This window comes from Balaenoptera musculus, chromosome 5, assembly GCF_009873245.2.
Source record: "Balaenoptera musculus isolate JJ_BM4_2016_0621 chromosome 5, mBalMus1.pri.v3, whole genome shotgun sequence".
Classification (NCBI taxonomy): domain Eukaryota; kingdom Metazoa; phylum Chordata; class Mammalia; order Artiodactyla; family Balaenopteridae; genus Balaenoptera; species Balaenoptera musculus.
The window spans coordinates 28,703,989-28,731,198 of record NC_045789.1 but is presented as its reverse complement, the minus strand read 5'-3'; the positions used below and the strand labels follow the sequence as shown (position 1 = coordinate 28,731,198).

The window sequence follows — 27,210 nt, the reverse complement described above, 5'->3', positions numbered from 1 at the left end:
AGGGCCTCATGTAGGAAGGAAGGTGCATGGAATTCACAGACCTTGAACCTGAAAAGGCAGCAAGGACTGGAACAGAATTCACACAGGTCACCGCGGAGTTGTGTTAAGGTGTTGCTAGAAACTGGGAAATGAATTCATGAGAATAGAATGATCCTTACTGATGTGAGGGATCGCGTGGAGCTCAGTCACAGATAGTCACAGTGATCAACTGAATGTACAGTGTAAACTTACTTGGTGGAAATAATTTAGTAATTTATTGCAGCAAATTAGATGTTGGAATGAAAGCGTGGTTATGGTTGCTATGTTTGTAGTCCAAATAGAATTGATTTATGGTTAGTAGAATGATTGGTGTGAACAGTATTCCTGGCTTGCCTACAGTGCGTGACAGTAGCCAATGAATAAAAGCCTTGCCTTCCAGCACATCTATATTTGGGGGAGTAATAAACAACAAGCCTCACTCTCTTGCCCTCTACCTGTATGAGACAATGAGCTAGGACGCTCACTTTCTTACATTTATATGTGAGAGGAGGGATGAAAGCATGGGCTGGGATTAACAGGCTGACATTAAGTGGGTGTAAATATAAAATCCTGAGTTTCAGGGGAAATTTTAAAATATATACATATAAAGACAGGACGGAGGGGGAGTCTATGTCAGAGACCTCGGGTTTTTAGCTCACCACAACTCAAAATTGGATTCTCTTTCTGGAGACTGGATTGGGAAAGGTATTTGCATGGGGCTGGAAAAAGATGGTTCTGACCGCAACAGAGGCTAAGGAAGGACTTATTCAGCTGGTTAAAGTGACTTCGGGTCTTGAGGGTCTTGATTCCCAACCTGAGCGTTTTTCCATCAATCTGTGGACGACAGGGAAATGTTGCAAAATACTGAGGATTCGGTGCCGTGAAGGAAATGATTCAGGGCGGCAAATTCGAGGCTCTTCGGTTGCGTGAACTAATTTCTGAAAGAAGTCTAACTTCTGAGAGCAGTCTGAAGGGAAAAGCCTGCCGGGTCTGGAGACCCCGCACAGAGCTCAGTAGGCTCCGCCTCCTCTAGGCTCCCCCCCGTGCCCGACGAACCAGGAAACTGCCCCAATCCCGAATCCCGGTTTATCCTAACCCCGCCCCCGCCCGTCCCTCCCCGCCCCCTCTGTATCCCTGGAAACGCTCTCGCGTCCTCTCTCTGCGCCTGCTCTGCAGGGTGCGGGAACCACCGCGGGAGGAGAGGGCAGCGCCGGCGCCCAGCACCTGCCACAGGTGGGGGACACACTTAGGCGGAACGGAAAACCGGAGTTGTTCCCCAGGGCCAGTCCCTCGAGGTTCGTGACGAACTCTTAGAAGAGACGAGTCGTTCTTTCAGGCAGTCCTTCCCCTGACCCCGACAGACCTTCCTCCGTCAATCTAGGGACTCAAGCTTCCTGAGCCAAGGCCCTCACTATTTACTTCAAGAAATGCATAGAAGTAGGAGCACAGAAAGGCGCTCTTCTCGCCGCCCAGTTCACCCTGTGAGGGCAATGGAAAAAATAAACAGGAGTAGGAATAAATCAATTAGTCCTGTTTAGAACTGGATAGGAGCACAAGGGAACTGAGATGCCCTCGGTTTTGGTAGATAACCCAGTCTGTCATAAGTTTGAGAGATCAAGTTATCGCTAATGTCACATTTGTATAAGAATATATCAGTACACATACATATTTCAGATGTATTGGCATTTCATTGAATTAGTGATTAGTTTCTTCCATAGGAGCTATACTTTGGAATTTTTTTTATGGTTTGCATCTTTAATTATCGACATAATAAGTCATCTATCACAGCAGGATTTTTTTTTTAAGTTTATCTAACTGTATAGTAAGTACCTGGTTTTTGTTGTATGAATAAATCTTATTCCATTATTTGGAGCAGGAAGGGGGGTTATTCTTTTAACTAATTTTTAACTTTTTCCCTTCTCTCCTTTGCTGTTATTCTTTGCTTCCAAATTTTCAGGCTGAAGTCTGTAAGCCTGGAGAGGCCTTCAGCAGTAATCTCCAAATGTAAGTCAAGTGAAACATGGCCTGCCTTCAAACACTTTTCCTGCTTTAAATTTTGATTTAACCATCAATAAATGTTAGTTAGTAGGAAATGTGTGATTTCTATTTATTTAACAACCTAATAACCTACCATAGAATGCTAGATGTATCCAAAAATTATGATACAAGGGATAAACATTTACTGACTCTTTAAACTATTTTATGTGATTTTTTTTACTCTTTTCAGGAGCAAATTATTGATATTTCTTCTGTAGTTTTCTTTAAACTTTCATAGTAAAAGAGCTTATGCTGATAATATGAAAAGTTCCAATGCTTATCAATGATTTTGTTGGTGATAGTAAAATCATATTTATTTTGAACTCTCTTGATGACACAAGATACATTTGCTTGCTGTGGTTTATTGGTTTTATTTCTCACATTTCAGCTTTTACCCCAAAATGACTGAATTCTGGAGACAGTGGTCAGCCTCAGACATAGTTACTCGCAGGTAGCCTCTGCCTATACAACTCTAGGCCTCCCCTTCCTTTGTGTTTCCTGATAAGGATCTCTGGGGATCATGGGCAAGAGGGCTACTCTTTGAAGAATTTTACTTGGGGACCAGAAATTTAAACTCACACCATGGGACACATTCAGCCTGATCCACGCCTCTCAAACCTTTCATCCTGTATTTCTCCATTCTCATTTGTTTTTGCATGTGCGGGCCAAACTTAGAGACTGTAACTGTGATACAGGAGCCAACCAGGAGATCAGAGAATCCACCAACTCTCTTCTGAATACCAAGAGTGGAGTGGCTAAAGGCAGCCTTTTGATCTTTGTCTCAGCACCTGCGGTGACCCGAGTAGACTGCCCATTTGGTAGCACGGGGGGAGCTGCCTCTCGGTCCCCTAACAGACTGCTTCACCCTAACCTCCTGGGGCTAAGCCCATTTTGGTACCAGCCAGAGTAGTACCTCTCATTATCCTCCCTTATATACCTGAATCTGAACCATTCGCCTTCCTGCAGTAGCACCCACTTTATCATTCTGCCCTGACCACCCCCATTCAGAGTTGTGCCTTGAGGCTTGCCAGCAGGCCTTGCAATACTTACATTAAACTAAATTTAAGAGTAAAGGTGCTCCTGCTGCTAATGTTCTCAGATCAGAAAGGAGCAAAATGAAGGAACTGGCAGCTGAAACTTTAATGGTTGGAAACGTTGACTCTGATTTTGAAAAAAAAAAAAATCGCATTTGATCTGGGTGACAAAGAAGACGTTTTCCTCTCCATGTATATAACATTTGCATAAGATTTCATGAGAGGCTTATATTTTCTAGGAAAAACAGTCTGACCCAAGTAAACATCAATAAGGATAAATTTTATGTCCCAACCTGGTAGGCCAGTTCTTGGGAGGCTTATACACACCTTGATGGGATATGTGAGATGGATCGGAGCTTCTGGGGTTTGATCCCTCTATCTGTGTACAAGTAGGTGGGTCTTCCTAGTTTGGGGAGAAATTACAAGTACTCTTTTCTCATTTTGAAGTTCCTTGGGGAACCCTTCAAAGGTCCCTGCAATTATGCACAGATACCTCTGCCCAGTGCCCTTGGTGAGCAAAGTGGGAGCTCTCAGAACAAAATCTTAATTTGTCAGGGAAGGACCTGCGGACTGAAGCCAGCACAGGCATTGTTTCTTTCCCTTTCCAAATCCCCTGGGGGCAGAGAGGTCTGGGTTAAGAACTGAGATGGCCCAGATTTGCTCCATATCCTTGGAGGACTCTAGAATGTAGAGTCTTCACAGCTTCTCTGAAATAGACTTACAAGAGGTAGGTTTGGGGAGCCTTTGCCCTTCAAATCTGTACACGAGGTCTAATCCTATGTTAGTTTTAACTTCTTACCGCATGTTCTACATAATGTTGCCATTTAGTAAGTTCTGGTTATCCAATTAACTCAAAGAGTTGATATAACATGTGATCAGAAAATTAGATTTTTTTTTTAAATACAAAAGAGTTAAGTCACTATATTATGAAGTTATGGAGTATAATACATTATGTTTCTAATGTTTGTTTTGGAGGAGAAGACTAACATTTGCTGTTTAGACTGAGTGCTTTAAAGCTATAACTGTATAAAGATAAGTTGACCTTATATTTCATGGATCATATCATGCACTGATAACCTGGGTAATATCAGGATTCTGTTATATCATGACACTGATCTCCATTAGAATATTCTCTTTAATTATATGAATAATTATTTTCAGGCTGGAGTAATAATCTTTTTTTCAGAAACAAAAGACTGCCTATTTCTACACTGAATTTCAAAAGATTTTCCCTCAAATCTCATTGCTTTCCACCCTCCGTCCCCCCATGGCTTTGTAGCACTAGAGGAATATCTTGTCTCTGCTGGCCACAGGTGATGCTACCTTGGCTGTGACCATGTCTCTCCACCTCTACCATTCTCTGTCACCCAGATTTCACAGCAACCTCCAACTGGCCTCCGCTGCCTTTCCTTCTGCCCCCGACAGTCTAAATCCAAAAGAGAAGCCAGAGTAATCCTTTCAAGGTGTAACTCAGAACATGTCACTCCCGGGCTCAAAATCCTCCAATCAGAGTAAAAGTTACATTTTTTTACAGTAACCTTCAAGACCCTATACCATCAGAACAGCACCAGATTTCTCCTTAGCTTCTCTGACTTCATCTTTTTCTGCTCTTATTCATCCCTTGGCTACTGGTGAGCAGCCGATTTTTACAGTGGAAGAGATGCTATGTGACTTCCAAAGCCAGGCCCTAGAAGGGAATACAGCTTCCATCTGGCTTTTCTTTGGGTACTTGCCCTTGGAACCCTGAGTTGCCACCTAAGAAGTCTGAGGCTGCCATGCTGAGAGGAAGCCCAAGCCGTGTGAGGAGGTCACATGTATGTGTTCTGACAGACAGCCTCAGTTGAGGTCCCAGCTAGTTGCATCAGCCACCAGTTACATGAGTGAAGACCTTACAGATAATTCCTATTTCCCACCACCGAGTTACCCCCATGCTTCTGAGTCTTCCCAGCAGAGGCCCCAGTCAAAACTGAGTAGGGAAAAGCCATCCATTCCCATTGTGCTTTCTCCTAATTCCTGACCCACATAAAGTAAAAGACTTTTTTTACTTTGATTGTTGTTTTAAACCACTACATTTTTTTTAGTTGAAGTATAGTTGATATACAATATTTCAAGTATATAGCAAAGTGATTCAATTATATATATATATGAATATATATATGTATATTCTTTTTCAAATTCTTTTCCAGTATAGGTTATTACAAGGTACTGAATATGGTTCCTTGTGCTCTACAATAGATCCTATTGTTTATCTATTTTATATATAGTATTGTGTATCTGTTAATCCCAAATTTCTAATATATCCCTCCCCTTTTTCCCTTTGGTAAACATAAGTTTTTATTACTGAATGTGTGAGTCTATTTCCGTTTTGTAAATAAGGTCATTTGTATCATTTTTTTTAAGATTCCACATATAAGTAATATTATATGATATTTGTCTTTTTTTGTCTGACTTACTTCACTTACTATGATAATCTCTAAGTCCATCCGTGTTGCTGCAAATGGCATTATTTCATTCTTTCTATGGCTGAGTAATATTTCCATTGTGTGTGTGTGTGTGTGTGTGTGTGTGTTTATCATATCTTCTTTATCCATTCATTGGTCGATGGGCATTTAGGTTGCTCCCATGTCTTGGCTATTGTAAATAGTGCTGCTGTGAACATGGGGGTGAATGTATCTTTTTGATTTAGAGTTTTCGTCTTTTCCAGATATGTGCCCAGGAATGGGATTGCTGGATCATATGGTAACGCTATTTTTAGTTTTTTTTAAGGAAACTCCATACTGTTTTCCATAGTGGCTGCACCAATTTACATTCCTACACACAGTATAGGAGATTTCCTTTTTCTTAACACTCTCTCCAGCATTTATTACTTGCAGGCTTTTTGATGATGGCCATTCTGACTCGTGTGAGGTGATACCTCATTGTAGTTTTGATTTGTATTTCTCTAATAATTAGTGATGTTGAGCATCTTTTCATGTGCCTGTTGGCCATCTGTATGTCTTCTTTGGAGAAATGTCTATTTAGGTCTCTGCCCATTTTTTGATTGGGTTGTTTGCTTTTTTGATATTGAGCTGTATAAGCTATTTGTACATTTTGGAAATTAATCCCTTGTTGGTCACATTGTTTGCAAATATTTTCTCTCATTTCATAGGTTGTCTTTTCATTTTGTTTATGGTTTCCTGTGCTGTGCAAAGTCTTTTAAGTTTAATTAGGTGCCATTTGTTTATCTTTGCTTTTGTTTCCATTACTCTGGGAGACAGATCCAAAAAAATATTGCTGCAATTTATGTCAAAGAATGTTCTGCCTATGTTTTCCTCTAGGAACTTTATATCCAGTCTTACATTTAGGTCTTTAATCCATTTTGAGTTTAATTTTGTATATGGTGTTAGAGAATGTTCTAATTTCATTCTTTTACATGTAACTGTCCAGTTTTCCCAGCACCACTTATTGAAGAGATTGTCTTTGTTCCATTGTATATTCTCATCTCCTTCATCATAGATTTTTTGACCATAAGAGTGTGGATTTATTTCTGGGCTTTCTATCCTGTTCCATTGATCTTTGTGTCTGTTTTTGTGCTGGTACCATACTATTTTGGTTACTGTAGCTTTGTAGTATAGTGTGAAGTCAGGGAGTGTGATTCCTCCAGCTCCATTCTTCTTTCTCAAGATTGTTTTGGCTATTTGGGGTCTTTTGTATTTCCATATAAATTCTCAAATTTTTTGTTCGAATTTTGTGAAAAATGCCATTGGTAATTTGATAGGGATTGCATCGAATCTGTAGATTGCCATAGGTAGTATGGTCATTTTAACAATATTTATTCTTCCAATCCAAGAACATGGTGTATCTTTCCATCTGTTTGTATTGTCTTCAACTTCTTTCATCAGCATCTTATAGGTTTCAGAGTACAGGTCTTTTGCCTCCTTAGGTAGGTTTATTCCTAGGTATTTTATTGTTTTTGGTGTGATTAAACCACTACATTTTGAAGTGATTTGTACACTGTTGTAGCTATGTGCTCTCTCAGGGAAGCTGTCTCCTTGTTGAGAATTGTTCTTAGCATTTATCACTTCTAAGGGAAAGGCTTTATTTGTGAGTGAGAAAGTTTTAAGAAAACAGCAAAGTATGAAAAAATTTTAATTATTGATTGTAACAGGAGAGAAAAGCATGAGCATTTGAAATCTATAGCTGTCCTAAAAATCTTCCCTTTTTAATTGCAACCAGCTCCACTAACAAAACCCATAACAAAGCTCCTAATTGTCTGAATCTTCAATGCATTTATCAGATTTTCTCCTTTTCCACTTTGTGATGGAGATGCAGACAAGTAATAAATTGGGCAAAAGGCAGATAGTAGAAGAAAATAATGAGAGAAGCAACCTGCAGAATTCACTCTCTGAGCTTCATGCCTGAATAACAGAGCTATAGATCTACACACAGAGGCATTCTCAGCTCAGACAACTGACTGTGCATCTCTAATAATGTCTTAAAAGATTCTTTGAATGATTTATTCTTTAAAATACCATTTCTGGTTTTTTTTTTTTTTTTAGTAGTCCAAAATGACCACCCTGCCCCCACTGCCCATGACACGCCCAAAGCTTACGGCCTTAGCCAGACAGAAGCTGCCATGTTCCCCCAGAACAATTCCAAGGTACGTGACCCTGGCTTTCATTTTTTTTCCTACAGAACGAATTTCTTGCAATAAAAAATGTAAATAGCATATCTCAGAAAACAAAATTGTTTAAAAACAAAAGTGTATTGTTATATTCAGAATATTCAAATTTGCTGTTTCAGAAAGATTGAGGAACCTCATTCAAAGATTAAGAATATATTTATTTAGCAGGCTAGCACTCATTTGATCATTTTATTTTCTATTACCATTATATTGTGCTGCCTGTAAAGCTTTGGAAATACATTTCCTTTTTAAAATACATGTAGAGAATTGAAAGCAGAAGCTTTAGGCATGAAAGATGTATGGCATCTAAACCACAAGGTCCCAAGCACTGATTTCTGTTTTGGAGGAAGGACGACACAGTCTTACTACCGGGGAAACTGGCAGGCACGATTTAGCTCCTGAAATGATCCTGGGGCTTGAAAATGCATCATCAAACCACCACTGCCTGTGAATGTCTGCTGAGCTTATGGAGTTTTCAACTGCAGCTGAAAAACTGCAGGGCAGGAACTTGATGTATTTTATCATAATTATGAATATTAACTAAGATTGTGTTATTTAGAAATTTCCACTTATAGTTTTATTGATTTTTAGTAATGCACATATTATTTATATGCAGTATAAACCTATATATAGGATAGGTGGATGTGGAGAAAAACCCATTTACTTAAGAATGCAGAGTATTTTAATGTGTTGGTGTTTTATTTGTTTACACACTGAGGTTAGTATTCTTCCCTGCCTCTTTCCATTCAAGAAAATTAAAACCTATATATAGGTTTGATTTTTTTTATGCTTACCTTTCAATTCCTACAAGGCATAATGATCAAAGTATTATGAGACTACTTTGTTCTGAGAAGGACCATACCTCATTTTTGGTATTTCTGGCAAAGACCAAAGCCCCTGGACCAAAATAAATACATTCAGCTAAACTACCATCAAAGTTCTTTGGTAATAGAATTGAAAACTGTAGAAATTGTAAAATAGAAGTGTAGAAAATTGTAATTTTATTTTCAAATAATGTGAAAAACAGAAAATTTTCAATAGATGCATAATTCCAGTATATACATTCTTATTTTCCATTTTCCTTTTGAATAATGTGAAATATTTACAAAATCTGAAATAGCTAGCTTCTTCTTCCTGTCTTTTGTAATAATTGAGATTACATTTTCTTTTCAACACGAGCAAAAACATAGCCCAGTCTCACATCCCTAGAATAAGAGAGATTTTAAAGAAAAAATTTTTTATATTCATTTTATTGAAAAAAAACATTTTTGTCATAACCATTTAAGGCAAAGCTTTGTATCAACATTCTCCATTAGCTTCTGAATAAAAAGCTATCTGTGTATCCCATACTCCTATTGTCATAAGATGTTCATAGTCTGCTTATTTTTAAAGGTGCCAGGTGTATGAAGATTGAACATACTACATGTGTAATATATTTCTCATTAAAGTCTTCTTAAAATCACTTTCACCTTGAACTTTTAATAATAATTTGAGTTTTAGGTGTGATTTTAAAAACCCCTCAAACAGCATGTCAGAGCAAAATTCTGTAATGTTTGCAACCAATAATTTTAACACATTTGTATCAAATAAGTATTCTTAGTTCAAGATCCTGTGCCAAACAGAATCTGACTTCTGTAGCTGGAAAGTTATATTGTGAGAGAACATGAGTAAAGTGCAAGATCTTATAATGCTCTGAGGAGAAAACCCCATTTACTTAAGAATGCAGAGTATTTTAATGTGTTGGTGTTTTATTTGTTTACACACTGAGGTTAGTATTCTTCCCATTCAAGAAAATTAAAATTTTGAAATTATCAATGAACAACCTAACTCTATAGCTCTTGCAGAACATTTATTATCTATGATATTATCCCCAGAATATTTCTGTTCTTCTGGTGGCATTTTATATGTTTGGTAGCTTTTCAACTCGATTTAAGGCAGTGCTTTATTATTTCTTTCCATTTCATTTAGGTCTCAGTTGATCAAAGAAAAAGACGACATAGATCATTATCTGGAGTTGAATTTCAAAGGACTGTCAAAAGAGGAGGTTGCTGCGTAAGTATATACCCCTTAAAGGTACTTTAATATAAAGTTAGTTTATTTTGTCTTGATTCTTTATTGAAATTTCAATTTTCCTGTGCAGTCCACTTTTTCATTGGAACATAGCATTTAAAAATTAAAGCTCATATTAAATAGTGATAAATCATGTCTATTGATCTTACACATATCTGTCTTTAATTTTATGATTTTCAAAATTCTCATATTTACCAAGATATTATACTATCATATTTGCAATATTTTAGTTAAGTCTGTGTCATTAATTGTTTACTAACTTCCATTTTAAGGTATATTGCCTCCATGGGGCAGAAAAAAACAGTTTAAGAGAAGGATTCATATATCTTTTTTTCCTGATGATTTAAAAAATAATCCCTTACTAATGTATATTCTCTCTCCCGTCAAGAACCCACAAAAAGAATTAATGGATCATAGTTTATTGGTTAATTTAAAAATAATTCTAAATTGTCTGGATTTATTTTTTTAATGAACAGAGTAAACTTTGCCATTTTACAGCTAGTCAGAACCTAATTTATGATCTGAGTAAAAACAGTATAAAAATCCATGTAGGGCTTCCCTGGTGGCGCAGTGGTTGAGAATCTGCCTGCTAATGCAGGGGACACGGGTTCGAGCCCTGGTCTGGGAAGATCCCACATGCCACGGAGCAGCTGGGCCCGTGAGCCACAACTACTGAGCCTGCGCGTCTGGAGCCTGTGCCCCGCGACGGGAGGGGCCATGATAGTGAAAGGCCCGCGCACCGCGATGAAGAGCGGTCCCCGCACCGCGATGAAGAGTGGCCCCCACTTGCCTCAACTAGAGAAAGCCCTCGCATGAACCGAAGACCCAACACAGCCAAAAAAATAAAATAAAATAAAATAAATAAATAAAGTAGCTATAAAAAAGAAAAGTGCTTTAAAAAAAAAAAAAAATCCATGTAGGTTAGTGAGAAATAAATAGAAACCTAGAATAATAGCTAAACAGGTTTAATATTTCTTACCTATAGACTTGGTGACTCTGTTATCAGATTTTTATATGTAATTTTTGACAAATAGAAATCTTATATATGCACATGCATCTTACGGAATTCATTAAATGATTCACCTATTCAACTATTCAAAAATATTTTATACAATAAATGCTTTTAAAAGATTGTCTCTGCTAATGTTGCCTAGTGCTATGGGATTCCACTGACAGGGTATTCCTATTGATGGTTTTGGTATAGGTTTTCACATAGTCTAAAATTCTAAGTCTCTTGATATATTTCATTAGATAATTGTCAGTATGCATATAGCGTGGAAAAATGGAATAGTTCATTCTATCAGTAGCTACTTTATTTTATAGAGTGACAAAATTTATAGTAGCTATAATCACTGTCTTCCTGGGAGTTCTATTGACTGCCAAATGTAGAATCTGGGATCTTTGGTTTTTAACTGCTATTCTAATTGCTAATTCATTAGCTTTCCATGGTAGCCTGTTGGACAAAATTAAAGGTCAATGTTATCTGATGATACAATTCCTTCTTTTTTTTTTAAACATTTTTCTGCTTCTTAGCCATTATTGGAACACACATTTTTTTAAATTAGTTAATTAATTTATTTATTTATTTATTTTTGGCTGTGTTGGGTCTTCGTTTCTGTGCGTGGGCTTTCTCTAGTTGCGGCAAGCGGGGGCCACTCTTCATCGCGGTGCGCGGGCCTCTCACTATCGCGGCCTCTCTTGTTGTGGAGCACAGGCTCCAAACGCGCAGGGTCAGTAGCTGTGGCTCACGGGCCCAGTTGCTCCGCGGCATGTGGGATCTTCCCAGACCAGGGATCGAACCCGTGTCCCCTGCATTAGCAGGCAGATTCTCAACCACTGTGCCACCAGGGAAGCCCCACAATTCCTTCTTAAAAGAAAAATACATATGATTGATATTTGCTTTCTGATTTAAATATAGTGATATCCAAATAGTTATAATTGGCTTAAGAATTAGGAATTAAATTTGGAATTAAACTTATGCTTCACATATTTTAACAAATTAGACATCTATATATTTGAAATCTGCTTTCAGTCTGCACTGAAGAAAACATTATTATAAGGCAATGCAAAGTAGGCTATGTTAATGAGTGTTCTGTTACAAATATTATTTTTTTTCACTAAGGATATTACCAAATGGATTTCAAATCCATATTATGCTACAGAATACAAGTAGCCCTGGGTAATTCTCACCCCTTACTGTTGAATTCTCCTTAAAGCTTCCTACACTTGAATACTTTTTTATATCAAAGCTCAAAGATAGTGGGTACAAACCTTGGTAGGAAGGTAACTTGTACTTGGCTCACTATTATGCTCCTGATTGATATACATTGTAGACCTTGCCCCAAACAAATTGAATAGCATGTAAAGGAGAAAATTGATTTCAGCATCTCTCAGCAACACCCAGCAGGTGCCATGAGGAATTATGCATATTCCAAAGAATTTCTGTGTAAAACTTTTTATCAGCCATTGAACTCTAAAAAGATAAATTGGTCAGCAAGCATTTATTAATTGCCTACTTTATATCTAACACTAGGTTTTTCACAGAGGGGAAAACAATGTTATTTTAGTATAAAGTACTTGTTCTTATCCTTGTCTCTATTTGAAATAATACAAGCAGGAAATAAATATGCAATGAATGAGTTGCATATTTATACTGTGAGGTGCAACCTAGAGGTCTGGAAAAAATCAGAGAAAAATAAGATGTTGGATACAACTTGCCAAAGAAGACAGATTTTGAGTTTGACTCCCTATCTGTTAGCATTACAAAATGATCAAACTGGTGCATCACAGATCCTCAGTATACAAGAATATAAAGGGGAGAAATTGGTGAATCAAATTTCCAATCAGGCAAAAGCAATATCTAAGATATATCCTCAAATTCCTCTCTAAACTGCCTTATTCTTCCCTAAGATGATAACAGAAATATATACTTACATAATTCATGTATACTAGCTTTGATATCCTGTAATATGGATGTGTTCTTTGTCTAGTCCCAGAATAACACTTCATCATCTACTCCAAAACATACCAACCTACTAATACGTAAACTCACACTCTGTGTGCCTCCTATTGCAATGGGTGGAGAGTTCCTGTTCTTGTCTAAGGATGATGTCTCTACTTGTGCTCTGGATACCATCCCCTCTTACTTGTTCCAAGACTTTCTCCACCAGTTAAATGTGTTTTCTTGCTACATCATCAGTTTCTCCTTTTCCATTGGAGCAATCTCACTAGCATTCGCTTCTACCCTAGTATCTCCCTTGACTTCTTATCCTCCTCCAGTTTCTACCCCATTTTTCTGTACCCTTCGCAGTAACCAGAAGCATTGTCTCCATCTTCCACATCCCATTCTTACCTCAATTGACTCTAAATAGGTTTCCAGACCCAGAACTCACTGAAATCTGTTTACTGTGACTGATGTCCTCCATTTTTATCACATCTAATGGTCATGTTTCTGTTCTCATCTTGCTTGATGTCTTCACATTATTTGATAGAGATGAATACTCTCTCCTTGAACATTCTGTGCTTGTGGCTTCCAGGATGCCATGTTCTATGGTTTCCCTCCAAACTCTTCAACTATGCTGCCTTCAGTCTCCTTTGCTGGCTGCTTTTCTGTTTTCAAACTCTCAGTGGTGGATTGTTCTAGGGGTGGGTCTTTGACCCTCTACTCCAGCTACACTCTCTACCTGGATCTAGTCCTATAGCTTTAAATACAAGCAATACCTGATGGCTATCACATTTATAAATCCAGCTCTGACCTCTCCATTAAGCTTCAAATTTTTATATCCAACTGCCTCCTTGACATATTTACTTGGATTTTTAATACACATTCCAAGGCTAACATGGCCCCCCACTGGACACTCCCCTCACACTCCCCCCTCCTAATATCCCTCCCCCAGTCTTCCCTCAGTTCAGTAAATGGTATCAAGGCAGCCTTGAGTTTCACCTTGCCTTCACCACCACTCCCCCATCTAATCCATCAGTATGTACTATCAGATATAACTCCAAAACATATCCTGTGTTCATCTATTCTCTTCATTGCATAGTCACCAGCATCTCTTGCCAAGGTCACTAGAAGAGTCTCCTACTTGCTCTTCTAATATCCCCTTGAATTCCACCAAAATTCAGCCACCAGAATGACCTTTTAAAAATTAGATCATGGGGACACTCACCTGTTTAAAACCCTCCAAGAGCTTCCCATTGGTCTTATGATAAACTCTAAACTCTTCATCATGGCCTAAAGCTGTGTGTGATTTGGGCTTTGCTGACCTCTCTGGCCTTATCCCCCATTCTCCCTACCACTCACTCCTTTGAGTGTGGCCTTACTGCTGACACTTCTTGTCATGCAGGTGTCACCTTGAATGTGACCTCAGTCTGCTATTCCCTGACCCCATAATCAAGGAGCCCTCACCCCACACACACTTATTCCCAGTCAAATCACCCGGGTGTATTTCTGCAGTCATCTGGTCCTCATCTTCTGTTGGGAGTTTGTACGTCAACTGTGTCATACCTAGTGGAATGTATGCTCCACAGGACAGGAACGTGTCTGTGTGTATGCCACTGTGTCCCCAGGGATTAAACAGGGCCTGGCACTCGGGCGGAGCTCAATAACTTGCTGTTAAATGAATAAATTAGTGAAGAATAAATGTCGGATTACTAACACCATGAAATAGGTATCCTGCTGTGAATATTTTTTGATTACAACATTTTTTAGTTCAGTGTTGTAGGTAGCTAATTTAACTGTTGTATTGAGGAAGTTTAATTCCTCAAAAGTGTTATATGTTTACAAGTAAGAGTATAAACTTTAAGTGAGTAATTGAGCAAGACAAGCTAAGGTAGTTGTTACTGGAATGGTCAAACCCAATTGATGGGGGATCATTTTACTTTGGAATGGGGTAAAACGGTTCAAAGGCAAAGGGCTTCTGAGTTTTTTATCATCCACATTTACAGAAGGAATTCTACTATGCTTTATTACTTTTAAGTGACCAGATTATTGCTGTGCCTAATAGGTATATTTTTTTCAAACGTATTGTACTAAAGTACAACATATTTGACACTGGTAATTTTTTTTTTTAAATAAATTTATTTATTTATTTATTTTTGGCTGTATTGGGTCCTCGTTTCTGTGCCAGGGCTTTCTCCAGTTGCGGTGAACGGGGGCCACTCTTCATCGCGGTGCGCGGGCCTCTCACTGTCCCGGTCTCTCCCGTTGCGGAGCACAGGCTCCAGACGCGCAGGCTCAGTAGTTGTGGCTCACGGGCTTAGTTGCTCCGCGGCATGTGGGGTCTTCCCAGACCAGGGCTCGAACCCATGTCCCCTGCATTGACAGGCGGATTCTTAACCACTGCGCCACCAGGGAAGCCCTGACACTGGTTATTTGACTTTCTTAGATAAGCTGTTGAATAGTCCATTGATAGTATTTAACTGATCTTTAACAACTAAAGAAGTTCTGTACTTTGTGCTTTTTTATTCTGTATTATATTATCAGAATGTATTATTTAAGTGATACTTAAAGTATCACTTATTATCATATCATAATTGCTTTGAGTAGCTAAGTAATAAAAGTGTCATTTATAGATTCAAAAAAATTTTCTGGGGGGAAGTTTTTACAGCTTTAGCTGTGTATATGAGGATACAAATAAGCAAAATTATCAAGGGACATGTTATGAGCAAATTTAGCATTTGGATTTGCACCATGGTCAGGCACTCAAAGTATCTGTAACAAGGTGAAGATGTTTATTCAGGATATACTATTTCATGATAACATTATGGGAATTTAGGCCCCTTTAGGTGAGCTCTTCCTCTGCTTCATTCCTCTTGTTTACTTTTGAATAATTTTGTGATATCATCTTGTTTTCTCTTCAAAACATTTTGCGTCTCTTTTAAAGTAATAAATTAAATTCCATGCAGAGGTTTGCCAGTTAAACTTTCTGAAGATGCCAATTGCCGAATAAATGGTTACTTGACTAACAAGAATAGGCAGGAGAGAGAAGGAAAGGAAGATGACCCTCTTCCCTTCTAGGTAGCAAATAGGGTTTTAAGATCTTCTTCCTTATTCAAGAAAAAGAGACAGGATTTTGGTGTTCTGAAGTGGAGAGACAATTATTCCTTACTTTCTCCTGAATGTATAAAAAAAAGCAACAGCAGAGAATACACATGGGAACACAGGAGAGATGCCACTCCTTTTTATTTTTATTATTTACTTACTTATTTACATTCTGATACTGTCTTCCACAGCAGATCTCTAAGATGTGAAACTAGGAAAGAAAAGAATTTTTGACAATAAATTTTTTAAAAAGAATATTGATATCAATAAGTTTACAATTTGGGAATTAAAAAAAATACTGTTGAAAGGCACTTTTAAAAATTGTTTAATAAGTGCAAAAAGGATCTCAAATTTACACCAAAGCCAAGTCTAAATAAATACGAAAGGAGGAAAGATTTCAAATGTGAACGGAACACAGAAATGCCAATTTCTTAGGCATTTATGTCTTTATGTTCTTTAAAAGTTTGCTTTAACAGCTGCATAGCACAGGGAGATCAGCTCAGTGCTTTGTGACCACCTAGAGGGGTAGGATAGGGAGGGTGGGAGGGAGATGCAAGAGGGAGGGGATATGGGGATATATGTAAACATACAGCTGATTCACTTTGTTATACAGCAGAAACTAACACAACATTGTAAAGCAATTATACTCCAATAAAGATATTAAAAAAAAAGTTTTCTTTAAAATATTATTTTCACATATGGTGTTTAAACTTATCAGCTGTAAATAGACCTAAAAAAATCTTTGTAAGGGAAAAGCATAGGAACCATGACATTGCAGCTCTGGCTGTTAGGGGAGATGATTTCTTCCTCAGCTGGAAATTTGGCTTTGCTACTTAATGCTTCTGTAATTTTTTGCAGGTTACCTGACTTTGCTAATCTTTGATTTCCACAACTATTTGGAGACCATAATAATAATAGGACATTCTTGTGGAAGTTAAAAGAGATTCTCTATATGAAACACATGTAGACAATTCTCACTTCAGCTATTATCATTAACTGTCATTGATTATTTTTCTTTGGCTTTTAAAAGTTATAATGTAAATATCCTAAATATTTTGCATTAACTTTGTCTTGATTTAGGTAGTAATATTAACTTACCATTTTTCTTCAAATATGTATAGTTACATATTTTCTTTGTGCTAGGTATCATATTCATCATGTTTAGAAGACAGAGTTTTTAGTGAGATGCATTTCAAACAGTAATGCTAACTAATGAGGGGAATTTTTTAATTTCAACTTATAGTAAACTTTTCAGAAATTTTTTATGCTGTACTAAACAATATAATTTGCAGAGCCTGCTGAGCTATTGCAAACAGTTTTTTAAAATGTCTATAAATTGCTTAAACTTATTGTTACTACCATAAGATTGCTTTAAGTATAAACCTACTGCTTTAGAAATGTGTAGAATATAGCCAGAGAATGTGACTTTTCCTACAATAGCTCATAAACCTGGAAGTGCATAATGGCACTCTATCTAGAAATCATTTGGGAAATTTAGTAATGAAGAACAAAGTGATAAAAAGGGATAAGCACCCAGGTACTACAGAGGTTGAATCAGTTGGAATTAAAAGTGGGGTGAACAATGACCAAGCCTCATCATGCATAATTCATGGGGCAAGATGATTTTACTATGTTGAGCTTTGTTTCTGATATTGTGTTCTGTCCATATTAAGAAAAGCTTGCATGGGACTATCCGAAACTATTTTGACTCTTTCCCATTCTCTGTTATGGTTAAATCATAATCCTCAAAATGTTGATATTGCTGCAATTCTATAAAAACCATCCCCCTAACTCATATCCATACCCTATTCTGTTTTCCATGTTGGAAAATGGAGATATTATAGTAAACAGTGTCATCTCAGTACTTAAAGCAAAATCAGATTATGGGCTCACAAGTACTCTTGCTTTCCTAGGGCTTGCAGTATCCTCAAGTTTCTTCCATGTTGTAGCATTTGTAACAATTTCCTTCCTTTTTATGGCTGAATACTATTCCATTGTATGTTTATATTTCGCTTATCCATTCATTTGTCAATGGACACTTGGGCTGCTTCAGTGTTTTACCTATTGTGAATAATGTTTCCTGTGAACACGGGTGTATAAATATCTCTTTAAGACCCTGTTCTCAGTTCATTTGAGTATATACCCAGGAGTGGAATTACTGAATCATTTGATAACTTTATTTAAAATTTTTTGAGAACCACCATTCTGCCACCACAAAGGCTGTACCATTTTTCATTCTCACCAACAATGCACACGGGTTCCAGTTGCTTCACATCTTCACCAACATTTATCGTTTTCTGCTTTCATGCTAGTCGCCATCATAATGAGTGTGAGGGGTATCTCATTGAGTTCTTGATTTACATTTCTCCAGTGATTAGTAATATTGAGCATCTTTTCATGTGCTTATTGGTCCTTGGGATCTCTTCTTTGGAGAAATGTTTATTCAAGTCCTTTCTGTTTTTGAATTGGGTTGTTTGTTTTTTATTATTAAGTTTTAGGAATACTTCTATATTCTGGATATTAATTCTTTATCAGATATGTGATTTGCAATTATTTTCTCCTATTCCATTGATTGCCTTTCACTCTGTTGATAGTATCCTTTGATGGCAAAATTGTTTTTAATTTCATGAAGTCTAATTTGTCTACTTTTTCTTGTGTTGCCTGTACTTTTGTTGTCATATCCAAGAAATCATTGCCAAATCCAAGAGTTTTATACTTTTAGCTACTGTGTTTAGGTCTTTGATCCATTTTGAGTTAATTTATGTCTATAGTGTTAGGTAAGCATCCAACTTCATTCTTTTGCATGTGGATATCTAGTTTTCCCATCATCATTTGTTGAAAAAAAACTGTCCTTTCCCCTTTGAATAGTCTTAATACCCTTGTCAAAAATTGTTTGACCATATATGTGAAGATTTATTTCTGAGCTCTCTATTCTATTCCTTTGGTCTATATGTTTGTCTTTATGCCAGTACCACACTGATTACTGTAACTGTGTAGTAGTTTTGAAATCAGGAAGTATGAGTCCACCTTTTTTCTTTTTCAAGATTATTTTGGTTATTCAGGTCCCTTGAAATTACATATGAATTTTAGAATGAATTTTTCTACTTCTAAAAAAATTGTCATTGGTATTTTGATAGGGATTGCATTGAATCTGTAAATTGCTTTAGGTAGTATTGACATCATAACAATATTAAATATTCTAATCCATGAACATAAGATGTCTTTTTATTTATTTATGTCTTCTTTAATTTCTTTCAGCAATGTTTTATAGTTTTCATTGCACAGGTCTTTTACCTCCTTGGTAAAGTTAATTCCTGAGTATTTTATTTTATTATTTTTGTTATTGTAAGTGGAATTGTTTTTTAATTTCCTTTTCAAATTATTTATTCTTAGTGTATACATATACTACTGAATTTTGAATGTTGATCTTGTATCCAGAATTTGTTATTACTTTGCTGAATTTGTTTGTTAGTTCTAATAGCTTTTTGTGGAATCTTTCGAGTTTTCGACATATAAAATCACAACAGCTAGAAACAGAGATGATTTTACTTCTTCCTTTCCAGTTTTAATGCCTTTTATTTCTTTTTCTTGCCTAATTGCTCTAAGTACTGTGTTGAATAGAAGTGATGAAACTGGGCCTTCTTGCCTTGTTTCTAATCGTAGAGGAAAGCTTTCAGTCTTTCACTATTGAGTATGATGCTCACTGTGAGTTTTTCATATATGGCTTTTGTTATGTTGAGGCAGTTTCCTTCTATTCCTAATTTGTTGAGTATTTTATCATGAAAGGGTATTTAATTTTGTCAAATACTTTTTCTGCATTGAGATGATCATATGGTAATTTTTTCTTCATTCTGTTAATATGATGTATTACATTGATAAGTATTAGTACGTTGAACCATCCTTGCATTCCAATTGGCCATGATATATAATCCTTTTAATATGCTGCTGAATTCCCTTCACTAGTATTTTGTTGAATTAATGTTCATAAGAGATATTTGTCTGTAGTTCTCTTTTCTTGAGGTATTTTTTTTCTGGCTTTGGTATCAGGGCAATGCTGGCCTAACAGAATGAAATAGGAAGTGTTCTCTCCCATTCAGTTTTTTGAAATGTTAGAGAAGAATTGGTGGTAGTCCGTTACATTTTTGGTAGAATGAATCAGTGAGGCCATCATCCAGGGCTTTTCTTTGTTGGGAGATATTTGATTACTGACTCATTATCCTTACAAGTTATAGGTCAGTTCAGGCTTATTATTTCTTCATGGTTCAGTCTTGGTAGGTTTTGTTTCTCGGAATTTGTCCATTTCATTTACGTTATCCAACTTTTTACACAGAGTTGTTCACAGTACTCTCTAATAATCCTTTTTATCTCTAAAATTGGTAGTAATGTCCCTACTTTCATTTCTTTCTTTTTATTGGAGTATAGTTGCTTTACAATGTTGTGTTAGTTTCTGCTGTACAGCAAAGCCTACTTTCATTTCTGATTGTAGTACTTTGAGTCTTCTCTGTTTTTTTCTTAGTTGATCTAGCTAAAGGTTTCTCAATTTTGTTGATCTTTGCAAAGAACCAACTTTTGTTTTCATTGAGTTCTTTTTCTATCCTCTATTTCATTTATCTCTGCCCTAATCTTTATTATTTTTTTTCTTCTGAAAGCTTTGGGTTTAGTTTGTTCTTTTCCTAATTCATTAAATTGTAAGGTTAGAATGTTGATTTGAGATCTTTTTGTTTTTAAATGTTTTTTAAAAGATCTTTCTTTTTTATAAATTTAAGCATTTATAGTTATAAATTTCCCCTTTAGCACTGCTTTCACTGCATTTCATAAGTTTTGCCATGTTGTGTTTTCATTTTCATTCATCACTAAGTATTTTCTAATTTCCCTTGTGATTTCTTCTTTGATTCATTGGTTGTTTAAGAGTGTGTTATTTAATTTCCACAATTTGTGAATTCTCCAGTTTTCCCTCCCTTAATGACTACTCTAGTTGTGGCTGAAGAAGATACTTTGTGTGATATCTATCAAGACTTAATTTTTGCCCTAATATATGGTCAATCCTGGAAAATGTCCTGTGTGCCCTTGAGAAGACTGTGTATTCTGTCATTGTTGGGTAGAGTGTTCTGCATATATCTGTTACATCTAGTTGGTTTATTGTATTGTTCAAGTCCTCTGTTTTCTTACTTATCTTCTGTTTGGTTGTTCTATCCATTATTGAGAGTCAGGTATTGAAATCTCCAGCTATTATTGTATAACTGTCTATTTCTCCCCTCAATTCTGTCAATTTTTGCTTTATTTATTTTGATGGTCTCTTCTTAAGTGCATCAACGTTTATGACAGTTGTATCTTCTTCCTGTATTGAATCTGTTATTAATATATTACAGCCTCCTTTGTCTCTTATAGCCCTTTTTTAATTTCAAGTCTATTTTGTCTGACATTAGTATAGCCACCCCTACTCTCTTTTTGTTACTATTGGCATGAAATATCTTTCCCCATCATTTCATTTTAGCCTATTTGTGTCTTTGGATCTAAAGTGAGTGTCTTGTAGACAGCACATAGTTGGATCACGTTTTTTAATTCATTCTGCCAGTCTCTGTCCTTTGATTGGAGAGTTTAATCCACTGACATTTAAAGTAATTACTAACAAGGAGGGACTTCTGTCACTTACTGTTTGTTTTTTATGTACCTTATAGCTTCTTTGTTCCTCATTTCCTGCATTACTGTATTCTTTTATGTTGATTTTTTTTTGTAGTGAAACCTTTGACTTCCCTTCTCATTTCCTTTTGTGTATATTCTGTAACTATTTTATTTATGGTTGCCATGGGGCTTACATCTGATATCCTAAAATTATAACCTCTGTTTTGAATTTTTACCAGTTTATCTTCACTAACATACAAAAACTTTGCTTCTTGAGAGCTCCATTCCTACCTCTTTTGATTATTGATGTTGTAAAACTACATCTTTATACATTTTGCATCCAAAAAACAAACTAATCATTTTGTTATTGAAAGGCTTTATTTTTTTAGAGTTTTAGGTTCACAGCAAAACTGACGGGAAGGTATAGAGATTTACAGATACCCTCTGCTCCCACACATACATTAATAATTGTTTTTTTAATGCTGTATCCTAAATTATGTAGAAAACAACATGTGGAGTTACAAATCAAATATACAATACTGCTAGTTCTTAGAATAATTATTTTTATAAATGCATTAGTCTCTTAAATTATGTAGAAAACAAAATGTGAAGTTACCAACTATTGTTACAAAAATACTAACTTCTATAATTGACTATGTGTCTACCTTTGCTGAGACTTTTATTTCTTCATAGGACTTCAGGTTACTCTTTTTGAACCTGCAGGACTCCTTTTAGCACTTCTTGCAGGGCAGGTCCAGTAGAAATAAAGTTCCTCAGCTTTTGTTTATCTGGGAATGTTCTTAATTTCTTCCTCACTTTAGAAGGACAATTTTGCCAGATGTAAGAATTTTGGTTGACAGTTTTTTTCTTTTAGCATTTTGAATATATAATTCACTTCACTGTACAGTAGAAACTAACACAACATTGTAAAACAACTATACCCCAATAAAAAAAAATTTTAAAAAAAGACCCTGCTTTCTGGCCTCCAAAGTTTCTAGTGAGAAATCTGCTTAAAACCTTATTGAGGATGCTGTGTATGTGATGAGTTGCTTCTCAATTGCTGCTTTAAAGATTCACTCTTTGTCTTTGCCTTTGGGAGTTTGATTATAATGTGTCTCAGTGTGTACCTCTTTGAATTTTCCTACTTAGAGTTTGTTGAATTTCTCAAATACTTATATTCATGACATTTATCAAACTTGGGAAGTTTTCACCATTTTTCTTAAAAGAATCTCTGTTCTCCTCCTGGGACTCCCACAACGCATATGTTGGTCTATTAAGTTGAATATATAAATTTGCAGGAAATATTTTTCCTCTATTATTTTTAATTAGATTATTTGGAAATTTTCAAAATTTTGTATTGGGATGAGTCTCTGAGATCATTTTAAATACTCTGTACTTTGAGCTGGGAGGTGTGTGTTTATAAATACACATATGTTTATAAATAAATATATATAGTATGTATTTGTATGTATGTATGGAGCCATGGCTACTTTGCTCACATGTGCATCCTCAGTACTCATACAGTGCTTGGCTCACAGGTGTTGGGGCAATTGATGAATGGGGATCTTTTACCCCTTTGTAGCCTTATATATGTGCTCTGCCTGCAATGCCCTTCTCCTTCTCCCATGCCTTGTGTACTTGATAAACTTCTCTATCAGCCTCAGCTTAACTGTTTCTTGCCCTTTGAGGCCTCCTTTGATCCATCCTCACTCACATGGTAAGAATTCAGAGTGCCTGCTTGAACACTCTTTTTTTTTTTTTTTTTTAAATGTAATTTTTTTTTTTAAACTCTTTTTTTTTTTCTTTTAATTTTATAGCTACTTTATTTATTTATTTATTATTTATTTTTGTCTGTGTTGGGTCTTCGGTTCGTGCGAGGGCTTTCTCTAGTTACGGCAAGTGGGGGCCACTCTTCATCGCGGTGCGGGGACCGCTCTTCATCGCGGTGCATGGGCCTTTCACTATCGCGGCCCCTCTCGTTGCGGGGCACAGGCTCCAGACGCGCAGGCTCAGTAGTTGTGGCTCACGGGCCCAGCTGCTCCGTGGCATGTGGGATCTTCCCAGACCAGGGCTCGAACCCGTGTCCCCTGCATTAGCAGGCAGATTCTCAACCACTGCGCCACCAGGGAAGCCCTGCTTGAACACTCTTAATAGCCATTGACAATCATGTACATGTGTTTTGTTTTTTTTTTCCTTCCTGATTAATGTTTAAAAATCTAAGATTGTGGTCCATTAGTGGGTAGTGATTTATGACCCATGAGTTTGGGTATCATGATAAACATTTAAAATATGAAAGACTATAGTAAAATAAAATTACAAAGGGGTTCATTCCATAGAGCGGGTTGCCAGATGTAATGAAATAGAGCATGGGTTCTAAAACCAGACTCCCTGGACTCAAACCCAGCTTTATACTTACTAACAAGGTAACTGGTCAACTTTGGCCAAGTTACTTAACCCTTCTGTGCCTCAGTTTTCTCATGTAAAAAAATAAGGGTAACAATAAGAGGGCCTGGCTCATGGAATGGTTATGAGGATTAATTGAGTTAATATTTACAAAGAGATCAGAACATTTTGAGTATTAGTGCTTTTAAAATTTGTTTCATATACATACATATGTGAAATATATATGTACATGTACTGAATTGCAATGTAAAATGTCTTTCTTGCTGTGAATTGCCATAAGGAAAGGATTCTGCTCTAGACTCAGAGTTCTTTGAAAGCAGTGTTTCATTCTCCTTTAAGATTCTTCTGACTTACATAAAATAATGCTTTATTTCTTGTTAACTTTCTTTCTGGAGAGGATTGAAGAAACTTAAAATTAATGTTTTATATTACATAACTGTCAGATTAGATATAGAAAATGAAAGGCAAAAAAGGAAAAATACATAAATATACTGCCCATCAGGGTTAATATAGTTCCCCTGAAGAAACATTAAACTTCACTCTGAACTTCTGGGCAGACTGGGCAAAAAGGGAGATGTGATGGACTAGAGAATCCTCATTACCCGATGAAAGGAAGCATATCAGTTCTTCAAGAGAGATAAGCTTTTTCCTGATACTAAATTCCAAAAGAAAGTTATCACATGATCTTATATAAGAAAAATGGAGCAATATAAAACTTTGCACACCTAATGAACAATGAAATGGATGTATAGACAGCTTGTCATAAATATTACATCTCTTAGCCAGGTTTTATTTTAGGCCAAATAGTAATGGGTAAGACATATTACATTAATACTGTGTGCTGGTCTGTGTTTTTAGTGATCCTCACAATAAACCTGGAAATAAACCTTGTTATTACTTCCAGAGACCAAGGCATAGGGAGATTAAGTACTTTGACCAAGGCAATCTAATGTTATAAAGAAGCAGAAACAATGAGACAGAAGAAATGATTCACAGAGAGGAAGGAATGAACAAACTAGAAAGAAAATGAATCAGGCATGAATCAGAGATCAGATTTCTAGACTCCTCGTGAATTCCCAGTACTGTTATGGATCTAGAACCTCTCTCTGGGTTCATCTCATAAGGACCCAGTTATTCTATAACCCTGACTCATATTTCCATAAAATCCCCTTAAGCTTGTCTGAAACAATCCCTTATCCTACAGCCAATGTAGCCACAGAAATACATTGCTGAATGAGGCAACTGTCTTAAAAGTTTAGTTTAGGGGTTTTTCCACTTCAAGATCAAGATGGATGGCTAAACACATTTCCTTCCTATATTTGAAATGACCACTCAAAAGTCCAAAAGATAGTAAATTCTTAACATGATAGGAAAGGAAGAAAAATGAGAGATTCCAAAATTTTCAGAAATACATTTTCAGAAAGCAGTTGGAATATTACCAGGGATAAAAAGTAACATTTCATAATGATACAAGAAGTTGGTTCATCAAGAACACATAATCCTAAATGTTTGTGTTCCTATGACAGAACTTCAAAGTAATAAAACAAAAACTGATAGAAGGAAAAGGAAAAACAGACAAGTCCACAATTATAGTTGGAGATTCTAACACCACTCTCTCAATAATTGATTAAAAAATCAGTAGAATATTGAAGACTTGAACAATACCATTGATCAGCTTAAATAATTGGCATTTACATACATTCCACCAAACAACAGCAGAACACACATTATTTTCAAGTACACATGGAACACTTTTCAAAGGGGATGATATTCTGAGCCATAAAACAAATTTCAATATACTTAAAAGGATTTAAATCCTAAAAATTATTTTCTCTTACAACAATGGAATTAAATTAGAAATAACGACAGGAAGATCTCTGAAAAATCCCCACAAATTTGGAAACTAGACAACGTATTTCTAAATAAACCATAGATCAAAGAAGAAATCAAGGCAAATTAGAAAATCCTTTGAACTGAATTAAAAAAAAAATGGCATATCAAAATTGGTAGGATGAAGCTAAAGCAGTGCTTAAAGGGAAGTTTATAGCATTAAAATGTTTATATTTGAAAAATAGAAATGTCTAAAGTTATTGCCCTAAGTTTTCATTTTAAAAAACTAGAAAAAAATTAAACTGAAAATAGAGAAAAAGTAGTAGTAAAATGGGGACAGAAAACAGGAAAACAGTAGAGAAAATCAATGAAACTAAAAACTGCTTCTTTGAAAAGATCAGTAAAGTTGATCAATCTTTAGTCATAATGATCAGAGAAAAAAAAAGAAGACACAATTTACCAATTTCAGAAGTGAAAGAGGGGACACATCACTACAGATTACATAAATATTAAAATGCTAATTAGGAAATAAACTTTATACTGGTAAACTCAACAACTTACAGAAATGGCTAAATTTCTTGAGACACTGCCAAAATTCACTTAAGTAGAAATCAATATCGCCGTAGATTCACTAAACACATTGAATTAATAGTTTAAAAACTTCCCACAAAGAAAATTCCAGGCCCATTTTGCTTCACTGGTGAATTCTACCTAACATTTGGGAAAAAAAACCAAACCATCAATTTGGCACAAACTCTTCAATAAAATAGAAGAAACACTTCTCAAGTCATTCTATGAGACCAGAATTATCCTGATACCAATACCAGAAAAAGTCATTACATAAAAAGAAAACCACAGAATAATAATATTCCTCATAAACAGTGATGCAAAAAAACCTTAAAAAGTAACAGTTGGCCTGAGCTCCTGTCAGGGAAGCTGGTGTACTGTACAGAGTCCGTTTCATTTGGCCTCAGTGAAAGGAATAGCCAGCTTGTGCTCTCCCAACCCATAAATCTCAGGATGAATCCTACAAACAGAGGAAACCCAAATGTACTACCTATGTTAAGAAATTGAGAACTTCATTATTATGAATAGACAAATAGCCTCTGATATTTGAGAAAATATTACAATACAAAAGAAAAAAAGATGAACAGAGAGAACACTCAATGTCAGCTGAAACAAAGTTTCTATAGGGAAAAGAGGAACTTTGAGAGATTTCCAATTTCTTTCCTTACAGATGTTGTAGAAAAATCTTACATCCCTCAAATGTAACCTGATGCTATGAAATCATTTAAAGAAAAAGAATTCTTCAAAATTAAAGGTAGCTGAAATATTTTTTAAAACTCAAAGGAAATGATGGAAAAGAAAAATAAGGCTATCAACATGTAGAATAAAAACAGAAAAGATATAGAAAATATTTTAAAAGGCATAAGATACAGAACACAGTCCAGGTGGTGAATATTTATCCAAGAGAAAGAGATGAGAGAATG

The 27,210-nt window shown here is 36.0% G+C and overlaps 1 protein-coding gene across 1 annotated transcript in view; it reads left to right on the top strand.

The window, feature by feature from the left end:
* The first annotated feature begins 1,154 nt into the window (after positions 1-1,154).
* The window catches only part of TTC29 (tetratricopeptide repeat domain 29), a 264,305-nt gene continuing 238,249 nt past the window's right edge, over positions 1,155-27,210 (top strand). Inside the window, exons 1-4 of the mRNA XM_036853302.1 lie at positions 1,155-1,251; positions 1,976-2,022; positions 7,631-7,728; positions 9,721-9,804. Coding sequence (XP_036709197.1) covers positions 7,637-7,728; positions 9,721-9,804 — 176 coding nt within the window. The 5' untranslated portion in view covers positions 1,155-1,251; positions 1,976-2,022; positions 7,631-7,636. The remainder of the gene's footprint in view (positions 1,252-1,975; positions 2,023-7,630; positions 7,729-9,720; positions 9,805-27,210) is intronic.